This window comes from Phyllostomus hastatus, unplaced genomic scaffold, assembly GCF_019186645.2.
Source record: "Phyllostomus hastatus isolate PE091 unplaced genomic scaffold, TTU_PhHast_1.1 phas_scaffold_12, whole genome shotgun sequence".
NCBI lineage: Eukaryota > Metazoa > Chordata > Mammalia > Chiroptera > Phyllostomidae > Phyllostomus > Phyllostomus hastatus.
Window position 1 is genome coordinate 19,385,479 of NW_025334007.1, and position 18,745 is coordinate 19,404,223.

The 18,745-nt window shown below is 47.1% G+C and overlaps 1 protein-coding gene across 1 annotated transcript; it reads right to left on the reverse strand.

Moving 5' to 3' along the window:
• Positions 1-9,791: 9,791 nt before the first annotated feature.
• Positions 9,792-10,484, reverse strand: CLDN34 (claudin 34). Its single transcript, XM_045855873.1, has one exon. It carries the CDS (start codon positions 10,482-10,484, stop codon positions 9,792-9,794), a length of 693 nt encoding a protein of 230 aa, XP_045711829.1.
• Positions 10,485-18,745: the final 8,261 nt, after the last annotated feature.

Consider the following 18,745-nt stretch of genomic DNA (forward strand, 5'->3'; position numbering starts at 1 on the left):
TAGCCACAAATGCTTGACCTTTCTGTCCTCAACCCTTGCCCTCACGAGCTTTGGGTTCCCTTTGCTGAACATCACGTGTTTGAGGGCCACCTGTGTTGTTGAGTGTCACATCACTTTGTTTATGTTTATTGTGTAACACTGCAAGTCTGCACAGACCCAATCTGTATAGCCATTCTTCCACTGATTAATGTTTAGGTTGTCTCCAGTTTGCAGCTATTATGGGGAGAAATTTCTCTATATATCTATTTATTTATTTAACTTTAGGAACAGAGGAAGAGAAAAAGAGAGAGAAAAACATCAATTTGTTGTTCCACTTATTGACACATCCATTGGTTGAATCTTGTATGTGCCCTGACTGGGGATTTAACCTGCAACCTTGGTGTACTGGAATGATGCTCTAACCAACTGAGCTACCTAGCCAGGGCCAGGGAGGAATTTGTTGGTAATTTCAAAAAGAAGACAATGTTTTCTCTGTAATTTATGCTTCAGCAGCAGCAGGAAGAAATCTATGCTTGTTATGTTTAGGTTTCTAACAGAAGTGAGGCCAGTCAGGAGTCTTGGTAGCCATTTGAAATTTCCCAGAGTGCCATGCATGCTACCATGGCAGGCCTGGTTGTCTCTGTTGGGGGAGCCCGCCCCCTGCACCCCAAGATGAGGAGTCTAGGCAAGGCCAACAGGGGTGATCTTCCATCTGCTGTGACCCATCTCCCAGAGGGAGAACAGGTGTCCTAAGGAGAATATGCAGAGGACACCATGATGATATGTGACATCTCCAAACAGACACCTCAGTCATAGGAAAAATGACCTTTAGGATCAGAAAATATCTCTCCAGCAGATGCTAATAGTATTACTGGCTCTGATTATGATGGCAATGGACTGCATCAAGAAGACCTGAGGATTTGTCCCAGCACCACCTCTGACCAGAGACAAGCCACTTAGAGCCTCTGCATTTCATTTCCAGCATTGGGAGATGGAGCCACCTGCCCAGTGTCCTGTCTCTGTCCCAAGAACAGCAAACCTCCTGTTGCTGTAGCCTGCCTTGCACAGGGCCCAGGGCTGCCCAGGGACTGCCAGGAAGAGAAACGTCAAAGTGATCCATGAACCATGAAACACTCCACCCACTGGGCATTCTGACAATTGTCACCTGTGGGTGTTTCCAGGGAGTCCAGGCTGGGACTGAGGGGACGGCTGGGGCAGGAGATGGGCATGGCCATCAGTGGCCTTTGCCACTTGCTCTGCTCTGTCTCTCACTGCAAGTGCTGTCACTGGGGGTGCCTTCCTGCCTGGTGTCAGCAACAAATGCCCTGGCTCTTCAATGTGTGCCTGCAGCCCAAATACCAGGAGGCACCCCCTGGCTCCTGCTTACCTTGGAAGGATTTCTAGGGGGAGGAAGAATGAAAGAGATCCTGCCAGCCCTCACAGCACTCTCTGTATTGCATTGCCCAAAGGGAAATGCAGAGGACACATTGCCTTGCCTTATTCCTGTAAAAAAATAACCTGTGTAGCCCTTAAAAATCTCTCCAAAAAGACCTTCAGAAGGTCTTGAAATTCTTTTCCCTGCTACCCCAAAGCAGACCCTGCCAAGGTGGTCCCCTCCCCACTTTTTAAAAAATTCCTCACCTGAGGATATGTTTATTGATTTTAGAGCAACAGAGAGAAACATCAATGTGACACAGAAACATAGATCGGTTGCTTCCCATACACACCCCTTCTGGGAATCGAACCCACAACATAAGTAATGTGCCTGAGTGGGAATCAAACCCACAACCTTTTGGTTTACAGGATGACACTCCAACCAAGTGAGCCACACAGCTAGGGCTCCCCTTGCTTTTTGTGTCTAAAGCCTTTAGGATCCATCACCTTGCTCTATGTTGAGACTTAAGGCAGAGGAGGATCAAAAACCACTTTTCACAGCCCAAACCAGTTCCATCACTTCCCCCAGTGACCACCAGTTGGCAAACATGCCACTGTCTGTGTGGTGACAATGCAAGCAAACTTCATAATAAGTGTGTCTCCCAAAAGCTCCTTTTTTTCCCAAGTAACTTGTGGTTTGATCCACTTAAATAACACATATCCTCTTTCAACCCTATTTGTAAGGTTGGCCTTAAATAGACCTGCTATGTGGGCAAGATTTCATTGGAGGAAATGAGATTTTTACCTAAGAAGCATTTCACAAGCCATTCTTGTAGTTGCACAAAGAATGGGTAAGACTGAGGCCAAGGCCAGCCCTACAGGTCCAAAGGGGACTCAGAGGTCATACAGCTCCTTCATACACATGCAAAGGAAGCCAGGATCTCTAACTAAATGCAAAAGCATGGGATTCCCTTCCAGTTCTAAGGAGATTATGCAAATAATGGCCAGCAGGGAAAGGACATTTATCAAAGAATGCTGTCACAATTTTACAAAATCTCCATCAGAGAGGAAGAGCCAGTTGACTACAAATCAGTTCATTGAAGCATTATTTACAATAGCCAAGATCTGCAAACAGGCCAAGTGCCTGTCAGTAGACCAGTGGGTAAAAAAGCTGTGGTACATCTATACAATGGCATACTACTTGGCCATACAAAAGAAGGAAATCTTACCTTTTGTGACAGCATGCATGGACCTGGAGATTACTTGTGCTGAGTGAAATAAGCCAGAGAGAGAAAGACAAGTACCACAGGATTTCACTTATATGTAGAATCCAATTAACAAAATAAACTGATGGACAACATACAAGCAGAGGTATGGACACATGGAACAGATTGACAGCTGTCGGTGGGGGGGTGGACCTAAATGAAAGAATATACACATAACCCATAGACACAGAGGGAAATGGGGTATGTGCAGGTGGGCAAAGGGAAATGAGTGGGGATGGAAAGACTTTGCTTGGGGCAACGGGAGCACAGTGGAGTGTGCAGATGATGTTTTGTGGAGTTGTGCACTCAAAACCTGTAGATTTTGTGAACCAATGTCACCCCAATAAACTCAATTAAAGAAAGAATTTAAACCCCAAAGAGGCAAAGGGTCTCTTGAACATTCTAGCAGAACACCTATCCCTCCTGGGACCATAGGCAGTGTTTTGAGAACACGTATTTAAATAGCTGATAGACTAGCCCTGGTTGGTGTGGCTCCATGGATTGAATGCCGGCCTACAAACCGAAAGGTCGCATGTTTGATTCCCAGTCAGGGCACATGCCTGTGTTGTGGGCCAGGTCCCCACTTGGGGGCATGTGAGAAGCAACTGATTGATGCTTCTTTTTCTCTCTCTTTCTACCTCCATTCCCCTTTCTCTAAAAATAAATAAATAAATAGAAGAGCTGATAGACTTGTCATGGGGAAAATTGTTCTCAAACAGTGTGCTCTCACAGACCTGAATGTGTTTTGAGATGAAGGACATTTCAGGTCAGCCCTCTGGTTTCTGTCCTGGGAACTCCATGTGACCCTCTGTGTATGACTGAGACACCAGGAAGAGCATCTAATTTTTAATCTACGAGCAACTTTTCCCCCCAGTCATTGTTTAGTTTGGATGGAGTCCTTTTAAACTTTGGAAGAGCTGTGAACCATCAAGTAGAGGTTTGTGACATGTGTATGTTATGCCCCCCAAAGTTCTTGATTGAACGTTTTGGGAGGCACGTCTCATGCAGAAGACATCCAGTTAATATTTGCTGAAAGAAGCCATCAGTGAGTGAAGCAGCTGGTTGTTGTCTCTCCTGGCTTACCCCTAAGCATAATTCTGGAATGTAATTGATCGAGGGCATTAAAGTTAGTTAGACCACCCATGAAGTTTGAGAGAAGAAGGCATCTTTTTCCCCCCAAGGGCATACCTATTGCATGGGCTTCTGGGAGCAGTTACCGAGATCTGTATAAACAAGACCTATGCTTCTAATGCAAATTTTGTAACCATTATCTGAACTGTGGTATGACTAATCCCCAAAAGAGAAGAAATACCACCACGACCCACAAATGACTATAGATGTTGAATGGAGTAAGTAACCATGGGTTGACGGTGTGAGAATGACTTACCACATGCCCCAGCCATCCTGCTCCACTGTATCCAGAGAGATGAAAATTTGCATTCATGTTAAGTCCAAGTGCACATACTGACAATTTGCACTCACACATAAGTCCAAGCACACTTGTGTACAATAACTTTTTTCATAAGATCCCCATTCTGGAAACAACCCAATGGAAAGAAAACTGCTTTACACATTCCTCAAAACACATTTAAAAACTTGAATATAAGGCAAGACATATCACATTCTTGAAGGAGTCAATATTATCAGTATGTCAATTTTGCCTAAGTTAACATAAACAGCATCATCCTCATAAAAACAGTAAGACTTTTTTTCTCAGTCTGGAGTAAAACAAATTGATTTTGTTTTCTTTTTTCTCCCCATAGAAAAATATCAAATATACCCCACATAGGGACCGGAGCTGCAGTGATTGGCTTCTGTCGCTTTCTCCAGTGTCTGTGACCAATAGTCCTCCTCACCCATCCCAGGTGGCAGTTGCCAGACTCCCCTCCTTAGTCTTGGTGACATTGAGGCAGCGTAATCCCTTGCAGGGGGTGGGGGAAGGGAGAGTGTGAGGGGCTGTCCTGTGGCTGTTTAACAGCAAACCTGCTTTCTGTCCACCCAATCCAGCCCTGCTTTCCCAGGTGTGGCAACAAAAATGTCAGCAGACATTGTTGAATGTTTCCTGGGGACACAGTGGCAGTTGAGAATCTTTGCTATAAAGACAGGAGGTAGTGGCAAAGCTTTATTTATTGATTTGTTTGTTTGTTTGTTTGTTTTGAGAAAGAGATGAGAGAGAGAGAGATTGATTGATTTGTGGTTCCACTTATTGATTCACCATTGGTTGATTCTTGTATGTGCCCTGACCAGGGATCAAACCTACAACCTTGGCATATGTTCTAACCAACTGAGATACCCAGCCAGGGCCTTTTTTGTCCATTTTAAACTGCTTGTTCTTTTTATCTCTTTAGCAAACGTGCATTATCTGAATTTTCCCCCCCTGCAAGTCTCTGATGCTCTCTGCTAACTAGTTGATGGACCCTTTTGAAAAGTTTGATCCTTAAGCAACTTCAGCTAAGTGGTTGCAAACTTCAGTCAGGATATTACTGACTCCACTTTACAAATGAAACCAAATATTCTTCTGTATGATGAAACCAATCTTAGGGAAAATAAAAAAAAAAAGAAATCGGTGAGGAAATGAGTTAGAGAAAGGGGAAGTAGAGGAGATTTCCACCTGTGCCCCTGAGAGAGTTTGTCCTGTTAACCAAGTCCTGGTGTTTTTGCATTACCAAGGTTACTGGGTCACCTTCCAGGGAACTGATAAAGCAAGAGAACTCCTCACAGCATGTTTTATCATTCAGATTCCATTACAGTATCTCAGTGTGTCTCTCATAACAATTCCCAATATTCAGCAAACTTGCTTTGTCTACTTTTCCTTCCTTGTACATTTTACTACAAATTTTTTTACTTCAAAAGAATGATGCCTTTAGGATTTCCAGCCAAGGTGGAGGCATAGGCAGATACACTGTCTCCTCGCACAACCAAAAGGACAACAAAATTTAAAAATAAAAAAATGAGAACTGCCAAAAAATCAAAATGTATGGAGTCCGACAAACCAAGAAGTTAAAGAAGAAACATTCATCCAGACCAGTAGGAAGGGCAGAGATGAGCAGCCAGGTGAAGAGGACTCATGGCCAGGTGGAGGCTAAAGGACTGGGGTGGGTGAGGTGATGGCTGGCAGAGTGGGCAGTCCCACATTTGTGTGTGGATAAACCAGGAGGAACAACTGGGGAGTGAGAGAGACCGCTCAACCCAGGGCTCCAGTGTGGCAAAATAAAACCTCAAACCTCTGATTGAAAACACCTGTGGGGGTTGAGAAACTCCCAGCCTCACAGGAAAGTTCATTGGAGAGACCCACAGGGTCCTAGAACGTGCACAAACCCACCCACCTGGGGATCAGCACCAGAAGGGCCCAATTTGTTTCTGGGTAGCAGGAGAAGTGACCGAAAACTGGCAGAGAGCTGAACAAGCAGCATTGTTACCTCTCAGACCCCTCCCCTACCTACAGTGCCACAATGCAGCAAACTGGGTTGCCCCCAGATGGTGAATACCTAAGCCTCTGCCCCTTACTGTGTAACAGGCAAGCTAGACAAAAAATATATATATATGGCCCAAATGAAAGCACAGATCAAAGTTCCAGAAGAAATACAACTAAGTGGCAAACTGATAGCCAACCTGTCAGATGCACAGTTCAAAACAATGGCAATCAGGATGCTCACAGAATTGGTTGAGTATGGTTGCAAAATAAAGAAAAAAGTGAAGGCTATGAAAAGTGAAATAAAAGAAAATGTACAGGGAACCAACAGTGACAGGAAGGAAACCAGGACTCAAATCAACGATTTGGACCAGAAGGAAGAAATAAACATTTAACCAGAACAGAATGAAGAAACGAGAATTCAGAAAAATGAGGTGAGGCTTCAGAGTCTCTAGGACAGCTTTAAATGTTCCAACATCCAAATCAAAAGGGTGGAGGAGAAGGAGAAGAGGAAGAGCAAGAAATCAAAAACTTATTTGAACAAATAATGAAGGAGAACTTCCCCAATCTGGCGAAGGAAATAGATTTCCAGGAAGTCCAGAAAGCTCAGAGAGTCCCAAAGAAGTTGGACCAAAGGAAGCACACAACAAGGCACATCATAATTACATTACTCAAGATTAAACATAAGGAGGGAGTCTGAAAAGCAGCAAGAGAAAGGGAGACAGTTACCTACAAAGGAGTTCCCATGAGACTACCAGCTGATTTCTCAAAAGAAAACTTACAGGCAAGAAGGGGCTGGAAAGAAGTATTGAAAGTCATGAAAGACAAGGACCTACATCCAAAATGACTCTATCCAGCAAAGCTACCATTTAGAATGGAAGGGCAGATAAACTGCTTCCCAGACAAGGTCCAATTAAAGGAGTTCATCATCAGCAAGTCCTTATTATATGAAATGTTAAAAGGACTTATCTAAGGCAAAGAAAAAGATCAAAACTATGAACAGTAAAATGACAACAAACTCACAACCATCAACAACTGAACCTAAAAAAAAACAATAACAACAACGACAAAAACTAAGCAAACAAATAGAACAGGAACAGAATCACAAAAATAGAGATCACATGCAGGGTTATCAGCGGGGAAGGGTTGGGGGAATGGGGGAAAAGGTATAGGGAATAAATAGCATAAATGGTAGGTAGAAAGTAGAGAGGAAGAGACTAAGAATAGTAAAGGGAATGTAGACGCCAAAGAACTTATATGTACGGCCCATCAACATGAAATAAGAGGGGGGAGGAATGCGTGTGTGAGGGGGTATGCAGAGCAGAGGTGAATAAAGGGGGGGAGGAAATGGGATAAGTGTAATAGCATAGTCAATAAAATATATTTTTCTATGTTCTCTTTTTTCAGATTTTATTTATTTATTTTTAGAGAGGGAAGGGAGAGAGAGAGAGAGAGAGAAACATCAATGTGCGGTTGCTGGGGGTTATGGCCTGCAACCCAGGCATGTACCCTGGCTGGGAATCGAACCTGCGACACTTTGGTTCACGGCCCGCGCTCAATCCACTGAGCTACGCCAGCCAGGGCTAGTCAGTAAAATATATTTTTATAAAATGATACCTTTAGACCTGCTTCAGAGCCAATGATAATATTTGCTTTAGATAATTATTACAGTATTCTAAATAGAATCATATTATTTTGAATTTATATACATTTCTCTGTTGATAAAAAATAAAATAAATACATTGGCCAACACCAAAGGTTAACAAGGGCATTTTCCCTCCTTACGCTAGAAATTTAACAATGGGGGGGGGAGGAATGATGCACTTACCTTACCTCTTTTAATAGGAGCTGAATTTTAGAATAACCAAGGAGTCATACTTGGTGAGGGAAAGTTTTTCTTTACTGAAGCCTCCCAGCGAATAAATCTGGCAAGAATGTTCGAGTTAGATGGTAACCAACTGCTTGTAACCCTCGGCGCAATAATTGATTCAAACAAGGAACGTCATTCAGTAGATGGTCAGTGAGGCGGAAGTTGAGTCAAAGTTACAAGAGGGAGTGGCCTGTCCCCTCCTACGTGTACCTGTCCATCTTAGGGTCGCTAAAAAGAACGATTACCATTTGTCATCAGTATAATGCCCTTCCATACAAGGCACCAACTTTGAAATACTCTTCCTCAAAGCGCTGACCCAGAATCTCATCCAACCTCCAGAGGTAGTAAGTTTAAAGACAGGACAATTGAATGACTGTGTTCTGTAAAGCAGGGGTTTTTTTTTTCCTTTTTTAAAAAAATTGTTGTTCAAGTACAGTTGTCTCCATTTTCCCACCATCATTTCTTTTCTTTTTATTTTGTTTACAAAAAAAAGAGTGTAGTGGGGGGAGTGCTTTAAATAAAGACTTAAGAGGCTGTGTTCTGTGAAAAAATAATAAAACTGTGGAATTCCTTTCGAGGCATTTAAGAATTGTGGTAAGAATTTGATGATAACTAGAAATAACTGTTACTTTTTAAGTTATAATATGGTTATGCAAGGAAATGTCCATTTTTTTAGATAATAATATTTAAATGTATAGGAATGAAGAAACCTGACATCTGGGGTTTGCTTGAAAGTCCTTTGGAGAAGCCTGGCTGGCATAGCTCACTGGATTGAGCACGGGCTGTGAACCAAAGTGTCACAGGTTCGATTCCCAGTCAGGGCACATGCCTGGGTTGCAAGCCACAGCCCCCAACAACCACACATGGATGTTTCTCTCTCTCTCTCTCTTTCTCCCTCCCTTCCCTCTCTAAGAATAAATAAATAAAATCTAAAAAAAAAAGAAAGAACGTCCGTTGGAGAGCCCTGGCCGGTGTGGCTCAGTTGGTTGGGCATTATCCTGCGAACCTACAGGTCACAGGTTCAATTCCAAGTCAGGGTACATGCCTGGGTTGCAGGTTTGGTCCCCAGTCAGGGCGTCTACAGAATGCAACCCATCCATGTTTCTCTCTCACATCGATGTTTCTCTCTCTCCCTCTTGCTGTCTCTAAAGTCTACAATAAAATATTGAAAACATAAAGTCTTTTGGAAATAGAAAAATAGAGGGTCTGGCACAAATAATGCCCCTCTTATCATAAAATCTTGTATTACAAAATGATGAGCCTGTAATTCTGTAACATAACAATATTGCACCAAGCATACCCTATGACATTTTAGGTGAAATATTGAAATAAAAACGATAAATTGTGACACCCATATCATTACCCTAACCAGCACACTCAGGCAGCCTTACTTTCTGCCCGGACCCTGCAGATTCAGAGGGGAAGAAAGCAGAGAGAAAGGTGATAGGGCAGAATCTTGGTAATTGTTGGGTCTGGCAGTGGGCGTGGGAGACATTGCTTATACTACTGCACTTCTGCACACTCGGAAAAAGTTCTGAGATAGAGGTTACTAATAACTAGCAGATAGGTGCCACAGGAAATAAGGCCTGTCGTTTTTAGCCAAAGCGTAAAAGACGTGAGGTTCTCAGAAACTCTTACTATTCACTCAGCAGGAATTAAAATTCGGACTCAGTAAGACAGGTGGGCAGCTGGTCTTTGGGGACTTTTTTATATATTTTTTTTTAATGAAAGGGCCTTAAGTAATCAATGCGTGAGCCCCGTGCGCACAGAGCCAAGGGACACTTGGCCCCCGTTTCCAGACCTTGGAAACTGTTTGCATAGAGCACCCTGGTCACACTCCCCGTACACACCCGGTCGTCTCGCAGTTGCAGAGCCGGCGCGACCAGGAATCTCATATCTCCGTCACGACGGGATGCACTTGGCTCTCGGGGGGCACTTTGTAAAAGAAGGCGAGCAGGCCGCTCAGCAGCATCATGAGGGCGGCCAGGACCGCCACGCCACAGGCGTTCCCCACGTCCTGGGCCTTCGGCTGGAAGGGCAAGGCGAAGGAGGGCGGGAAGGCGATGCCCGCCGCCCTGGTCACGGAGCAGTAGTTGCAGACCACGGCCACGGAGATGCAGGTGCCCGCAGTGACCTTCAGAGCGCCCGCGGCAAGAAAGAAGTTCTGGGCGGCGCCCGAGTGCAGGCTGCCCACGAAGACGTGCCGCAGCCCCAGCACGAGCAGCGCTTTGCCCACGAGCCCCAGGAGGCTGGCGGCCAGCAGGAGGTTCTGAGCCGCGCGGATGTCCGGGGGCGGGTAGGCGTCCGTGTAGCGGTACAGGTGGCAGGTGATTCTCTTGGAGTAGCCGCTGGGGCGGTAAATGCAGACTTTCCACATCCCCACGCAGGCCAGGCCCACGGGGAGAACGGGCGTGTGCTCCACGTGCCACACCCGCCACTCGGCCAGGCCCATGGACATGATGCAGAATATGCAGCCCAGGGTGCCGACGGCGAAGCCCGCCACTGGGCGGTGGGCACTCTGCACCAGCAAGCTCATGCTGACCACGTCTCCCAGGGGAACTGCGAAGCAAGCAATGGAAGGCATCGTGAGTGTGGGGCCCGCAGGCCCGGGACAGCCCCTCGCAAGAGCCAGCTTGGGTCTGGCCCTTCTGACTTTGCGCTCAAGGTTCACCCACGCTGCGGAGTCGTGTTCAGGTGTACGGGTGCACCACAGTTCGTTCAGGCGCTCCTCAGTTGTGCGGACGCTCGGACCGGGTCTACGCCTCGGCACTTACCAGTCACGCTGCGATGAACACTGGCGCCTAAGACCTTGTGCGAGCATACACGTTCTCATCTGTTGCGAGTGGCTACCCGGGAGTGACACGTGGGGGTCATACCGTGCGTGTTTAACCCTGAACAAAGTGGTAATAAAGCTGTTTCTCCAAGCAGCTGCCCCTTGGAGATGATGGTAGGAACTGCCCATCGGGAGATTTCTACATTCCCCGCCCCCCCCACCCCCCAGCTATGTGCGACGGTTACATTTTCTCATAGCTTCTCCATTATTGGACCGTTTTAGTCCTTTTGATTATGGCCATTCTTTCCGGTCATTAAAACATAATGTGACCAGCACCCGCTGGTGTGACTCAGTGGATTGAGCATTGGCCTATGAATCAAAAGGTCACCGGTTTGATTCCCAGTCAGGGCACATGCCTGGGTTGCAGGCTGGGCAGTTGGGGGCGTGTGAGAGGCAACCAACCAAAGTATCTCTCACACATGGATGTTTCTCTCGCTCTCTCCCTCCCTTCCCCTCTCTCGAGAAATAAATAAATAAAATCTTTTTAAAAAAAAATCATCAGCCCTGGCTGGCATAGCTCAGTGGATTGAGCACGGGCTGTGAACCAAAGTGTCGCAGGTTCAATTCCCAGTCAGGGCACATGCCTGGATTGCAGGCCACGGCCCCCAGCAACTGCACATTGATGTTTCTCTCTCTCTCTCTCTTTCTCCCTCCCTTCCCCTCTCTAAAAATAAATAAATAAAATCTTTTAAAAAATCATCATATGACCGAAAGGAAGATGTTCAAAATATACCAAGTACAAGCGGCATGTTGCAAACTCATGTGTGCAGTAGGATTGTGGATATGAACAGAATGGAAGTCTTTGTGCTGAGTTACAAAGACATTTTAACTGGGCTACAGGGATGATGTGTTTTTCCAGCTGTTTGCATTGTGAGCAATGGCACACATAAAGAAAAGCACACAAAATCTAAGTGTACAACAAAAATGCACATTGCCACGACTCAGCTTCAGAGATAAGATATCACCTCGTCCCTATTTGTCATTAGTTCTTCCCCTCAGCATGTGTCCCCAAACACCTTGGTTCAGTTCTGCCTGATTTTCAAGACAGGAAGCATGCCGTAGGCACTCCAGTATGACTAGTTTCCTGCAGTCAACACGGGGTTCATGACAGCAGATTATGACTTTTTTTAAGTAATGTGTGGCTGTGCAATACTTTCAGATATTTGTCATGACCGTAATTTTTTTTTGAATTAAAAAGAAAGAAACTTGTGAAGTAATGGAGCATTAATTCTGGCACATAAATACACTGCAATACCTGGTAGGTATTAAAGTCATTCATTCAGACTTCTGGCCAAGAGGGAGGCATAAGTAGATACACTTTGCCTCCTCACACAACGAAAAGAAGGACAACAGAACATTTGAAAACAAAAAATAACCAGAACTGCCAGAAAATCAAACTGTACAGAAGTCTGACCACTGTGGAGTAAAAGAAACACTCATCCAGCCTGGTAGGAGGGGCAGACATGGGCAGCCAGGGTGGAGGGGACATGTGGGAAGACAGGGACAGGAGGACTGGGTGAGCCAGCAGTGGCTGGTGGAGCAGGCAGTCCCACCATTGCATGTGGATAAACCAGGAGAAACAACTGAGGAGCGAGACAGACTGTGCAACCCAGGGTTCCAAGGCAGGGAAATAAAGCCTCAAAACCTCCAACTGAAAACACCTGTGGGGTTTGCAGTGGTGGGAGAAATTCCCAGCCTCACAGGAGAGTTCCCTGGAGAGACCCACAGGGTCCTAGAACATACACAAACCCACCCACCTGGGAATCCGCACCAGAAGGGCCCAATTTGCTTGTGGGTAGTGGGGCAAGTGACTGAAAGTGGAGTGAGAGCCAAGCAAGTGGAATTGTTCCCTCTCGGACCCTTCCCACACATACAGTGCCACAATGCAGTGATGTGGGTTGCCCCACCCTGGTGAATACCTAGGGCTCCACCCCCTACTACATAACAGGTGCTCCAAGACAAAAATATAATGTCCACATGAAAGAACAGATCAAAGCTCCAAAAATAGAACTAAACAATGAAGAGATAACCAACCTATCAGATGCACAGTTCAAAACACTGGTAATCAGGATGCTCAGAATTGGTTGAGTGTGGTTGCAAAACAGAGGAAGTGAAAGCTATGAAAAGTGAAATAAAGAAAACATACAGGGAACCAACAGTGATGGGAAGGAAACTGGAATTCAAATCAACAGTTTTGGCCAGAAGGAAGAAATAAACATTCAACCAGAACACAATGAAGAAACAAGAATTCAAAAAAAAATGAGGAGAGATTTAGGAACCTCCAGGACAACTTTAAACATTCCCACATCCAAATCATAAAGGTGCCAGAAGGAGAAGACAAAGTGCAAGAAACTGAAAACTTATTTGAACAAATAATGAAGGAGAACTTCCCCAATCTGGCAAAGGAAATACACCTCCAAGTAGTCCAGGAAGCTCAGAGAGTCCCAAAGAAGGTGGACCCAAGGAAGCACACACCAAGGCACATCATAATTACATTACTCAAGATTAAACAGAAGAAGAGAATCTTAAAAGCAGCAAGAGAAAAGGGGACAGTTACCTACAAAGGAATTCCCATAAGACTATCAGCTGATTTCTCAAAAGAAAACTTACAGGCAAGAAGGGGCTAGGAAGAAGTATTGGAAGTCATGAAAGGCAAGGACCTACATCCAAGATCACTCTATCCCGCAAAGGGATAGGTGGCATTTGGAATGGAAAGGAAGATAAAGTGTTTCCCAGATAAGGTCCAGTTAAAGGAGTTCATCAACACCAAGCCCTTTTTATATGAAATGTTAAAGAGACTTATCTAAGAAAAAGAAGAAGATCCAAACTATGAACAGTAAAATGACAACAAACTCACAATTATCAACAACCGAACCTAAACAAACAAACAAACAAAAAACAAACCAACCCTAAGCAAACAACTACAACAGGAACAGAAGCACAGAAATACAGATCACATGGAGGGGAAGGGGAGGGAGAATGGGGGGAAAAGTACAGGGAATAAGAAGCATAAATGGTAGGTAGAAAATAGAGAGGGAGAGATTAAGAATAGTATGGGAAATGGAGAAGCCAAAGAACTTATATGTACAATCCATGGACATGAACTAAGGGGGTGTGGAAATGCTGGAGGGAGGGGGCTGCAGGGTGGAGGGGCTATACAGGGAGAAAAAAGTAGGACAATTGTAATAGCATAATCAATAAAATATACTTAAAAATAAAGTAATTCATTCAGTGCGGTATGAAGCAGACGTTAAAATAAAAGAGCATTCAGCAACATGGGAAAATGTCTGTGGGTGGAGCGCATTGAAAATGAGGACAGCCCCTGGCTGGTGTAGCTCAGTGGATGGAGCTCGGGCTGCGAACCAAAGCATCGCAGGTTCGATTCCCAGTCAGGGCACATGCCTGGGTTGCAGGCCACGGCCCCCAGCAAGCGCACATGGATGTTTCTCTCTCTCTCTCTTTCTCCCTCCCTTCCCTCTCTAAAAATAAATAAATAAAACCTTTAAAAACAAGAAAAAAAAGAAAATGAGGACAACAAGCTCAGTGCATTAGAGCATTGCCCCGTACACCAGAAGGGTGCAGGTTCAAGCCCCAGCTGCAACACGTATGGAAGACAACTGACATATTTCTCTCTCTCTAAACCCAATGAACATATCCTCAGGCAAGGATTTAAAAACAAATGAAGGTAAGAAAACTGTAAGCAGGTATCATGCATGCTGCTATTTTTGTGCATCATAGACTATATGAAAGCTCAAACAACTGGGGTTACTAGTGAGTTTTGTTTTGTCTCTGTATTTGAAGGTAAAAGTCCATTCCTCTTTTTTTTCATAGGAGAAAACGGGGTTACATAGAGCAATAAAAGGACAGAAGGGGGGCAAGGGGGAGCAGCAGGGGACATTGAAGCTGCTTCATAGAGCACATCGTGGGGTGCAGACTTCATCCTGTGGGTCCCCTCGAGAGGCACAGGGCGAGAGACCTTAGCGACCCACAGTAGGAATCCCTCCACGTGGCCAGATGTTCATAGAAGATGCATATTTAGAAAGATCATTCCTGCCCTGGCTGGCGTAGCTCAGTGGATTGAGCTCGGGCTGCGAACCAAAGCATCGCAGGTTCGATTCCCAGTCAGGGCACATGCCTAGGTTGCAGGCCACGGCCCCCAACAACTGCACATGGATGTATCTCTCTCTCTCTCTCTCTCTCTCTCTCTCTCTCTCTCTCTCTCTCTCCTCCCCTTCCCTCTCTAAAAATAAATAAATAAAATCTTAAAAAAAAAAAAGAAAGATCATTCCTTTGGGCCAGGTCATCCTGAACAAATTCTTTGGAAGGAACACTGTAACTGGTGCGTCGGCAGGATCGAGACAGTCAGCTTGAGTGTATTGAGTGGGCGAGTGGGCTGGGAGTGTTTCTTCTGCGATAAATACAGCACCCGGCGGCTGCAAGCTGGCTGCGGGGGGTGCGAGGGCTGGAGAGCAGGACCAACATGCTCAAGGGGATGGAAGGTGTTCGAGAGGAAATTCAAGTGCGGGGAAGAGACAGCATGCCACCTCTGCTGCCACACAGCCTCAAGTGGCTCAGTCTGTCACCAAGGGACAGGGGACCATTCAAGCCCACTCGCCTTTTGTATGGGACAGTCAAGAGAATAATCCCGAGACGAACAGCAAATGTCACGAACAAGCGAAAGTCCCGGCCTCCCTCTGACGTCCCAGGCGTGGGCCAGAGATTCCGGGGCCTGCACCCCGAGCGCCAAGCCGCACTGTAGTGTGGGCAAAGCCACATTCGAGAAGTCGCTTCGTCCTCAACTCAGCGGATTCTTCCAAACACGATTGTGTCGCAGCCCTGGCTGTCCTGCTGAGCAACCCCACAGAAAAAGGACTTCCAGGGACATGTGTCTGCCTGGTGAGGGGGTTTTGCAAGGCAGGGAGAATGAGGACGGGTGAAGGCGGTTTGCACGGGAGCAGAGGCGGTGCAGGCCCCCCGGAACGCGTGCTGGAACTCGGGGGCGTAAGACCTGCAGGATCGCTGCGCACTGGGTGCTGGCATGAATTACGATGTCCACGCTAGATTTTTTTTTTTTTAACGACTTCCTGCCCAGAGCTGATGAGCTGTTAAATCGGAACTTCTAAGCAAGAAGCCCAGCATCTCGGCCACCCAAGCCACATGGTCATCGCGAGGCACGGGACAGCTTTGTCACTCCGATATAAATCGTATGAATCTCCACGACCTCATGCGAAGGAGGGAGAGAAACGGACACTTTGGCTTTCGGCTCCGGAAGGCGAGGCTTCTGGCCCTCGCTCTGGGCTCACTCGCCCCAGAAACTCGACACTCCCTTCACACACCAGCTGGCCCCTTCTCTGCTAATGGGGCCCCTTCCAGCCCAGCCCCCGACGAGCCCAAGGGGACTGGGAAGGGTGCTGCCACCCTGGTCTAGATGTCCCCTCATCAAACTTCTGTGGGTCCCTTACGTACCCGGTGCACGCGACACGTATCTGGCACTTTAAAACCCTTGAAGAAAAATTTGGAATACGGAGGCTTCTCGTCGTGGAGCTGAGTGGAAAGGGGGCCGCTTTGTAGGTTCTACACGGTTTGCTCCAGGGCAGGAGCACCTCAGAGAATCGTAAAAAGGAGACACTGTTCTGCTGTGGCTCACAGGCGCCTGCAGCTCTTCCCCCCCCCCCAACCTGGGCACATTTCCACCACAGCTCCATTGTGGTTCCTTTGTCAAAACAGCTCAGCCGAGACCTGGCTGGCGTAGCTCAGTGGATTGAGCGCGGGCTGGGAACCAAAGTGTCCCAGGTTTGATTCCCAGCCAGGGTGCATGCTTGGGTTGCAGGCCTTAACCCCCAGCAACCGCACATTGATGTTTCTCTCTCTCTCTCTATCTCCCTCCCTCCCCTCTCTAAAAATAAATAAATAAAATCTTTAAAAAAAAATGAGAAGTGGCCATTGAATTAAAAAAAAAAAAAACCCAGCTCAACCGAGACATCCTTCGCACACAGGAAACCCAGCGTTGGCAAGTGTACCGCTCAGTGGTCTCTGCATCTCCACAAGCCTATGCGACCACCGCCAGCCTCTCGTTCCAGGATGTTCTCAGCCCCTGTGGGCGGTCACGCCTCCTCTCCCAGGCTCTGGGGCTGCCCTGCCCTGCTTTCTGTCTCTGCACATCTGTCTGTTACAGACACTTCATACAAACGCAGCCACACGACCCACAGCCCTAGGGCCTGCCTGGCTCATCACCGAGCACCGTGTTTTGGGGGGTTCACCCTTACATGCATCGGTACTTCATTCCTTTCCACGGCACATAGTGCGCTGTGTGCCTGCTCCAGCTTATTGACCCATGTATAGCAGTGGATGGACCGTCGTTGACATTTGGGGGCTATTTATTATAGACGATGCAGCCCTGGGCATTCATGTGTGAGTCTCTGTGTGGGTGTATTTGTTCAACTGACTTTATTTTTCATTTGTTTTTTAACCCTCACCCGAGGATATGATGATCGTGATTTTGGAGAGAGAGAGGGAGAGAGAGAGAGAGAGAGAGAGGGAGACGGAGAGACACAAACTCCGATGTGAGAAACGCCGATCGGTTGCCTCCTGCACGCACCCCGACCAGGGATCGAACCCGCAGCCTAGGCATGTGCACTGACCGGGGATCAAACCCACGACCTTCGGTGTGTGGGCATGACATTCCAACTTACTGAGCCACCTGGCCAGGGCTGGATGTATGTTTGAATCTCTCTTGAGCATGTACCTAGGAGCGTCATTGCTGAGTTGCAAGGTGACTGCTTTATGTATTGAGGACCCCCCTCCGTGTTCCCCAAAGTGGCTGAACCATGGGGCAACCCCACAGCCACACCTCCCCCGAGACACTTCCTCCTTCCTACCTGTTTGGCTTGGGTGGCTGCGTATCTGAATCGCTATGCCCTCTTGGTGGGCAGGGACCTTGGGGGTAAGGGGCACTTTGAAAGTGATTAAAACACAAATATCTAGCCAGACTCCGGCTCCTAGCCTGAAAGGCCCATGGCGTCCCTCCTTTGGAATTAAACACGGCTCTCGGAACTGTGAAACAGTTTCCCTAAGATGGGGATCCTGTGGGTGCAGTGTCCTGGGACACGCTGGCGCCCAGTGACGATGGCCACAGAGCCCTTACACACGGCCCAGGTTCTGCGGCGTCCCTGGCTCAGGGGAGCACCTCCAGGAGCTAAGGGCGGGGAACAATGCCCACAAAGCCGCCTCTTCTCAAGGGCGGTCCGATTTTTTCCCCGCTAGACAGAGAGACTCCCTGGGTGTCAGATAACTGGGAACACAAGCGAGGAAAGGGAACAAGGTCAAGAAGACACATCGGGAGAGGTGGATGTTGTCAGAGCGTGTAAATGAACTTGAACCGGGGCCGTGAACTACCAGCAACCTAGAACCATTAGGATGGCGGTTTGACGATGACAGCACGAAAGTGCCCTGTACCAAGGCCGCAGAATGGGCACGGAACCCGCTGGGTGCCACAGGGGCATGAGGCGCCCTGGGGGGAAGGGCACTGTGGTCCGTGACTGGTTCGCTCCTCCCACCTCCTTTAGTCTCCACAGGTGGGCACGCTCACCTTCTGCTGCTTGAGTCTGTGCCCCAAGGGACCCACCGACGGGAATCAAAATGTAAACAACACCCAGACGCAGCCGGTAACCATCAAGAGTGAGTGAAACAAGCAGTGTGTGGCCAGGGGCTCAAAATACAATAAAGGAGGACCAAGAAAGCACAAGAGAGGGCCCCAAAACTCGTGGAATTATCCCCAGATCCGGCCACCCCACTTCTGGATACATACCCCCAAGAGACCAAAGTAGGGACTCACACAGCCCCTCGCACGCCCGTGTTCAAGGCAGCATTATTCACAGTAGCCAAGAGGCGGTAGCGAGCCCCGTGTCCACCCACGGATATTTGGAGACAGAAAATGTGGTCTGTTTACCCGGGGGGAAGAGTCCTCGGCCATGAAAAGGAAGGGAATTTTTGTACACGCTCTGGCACGGGTA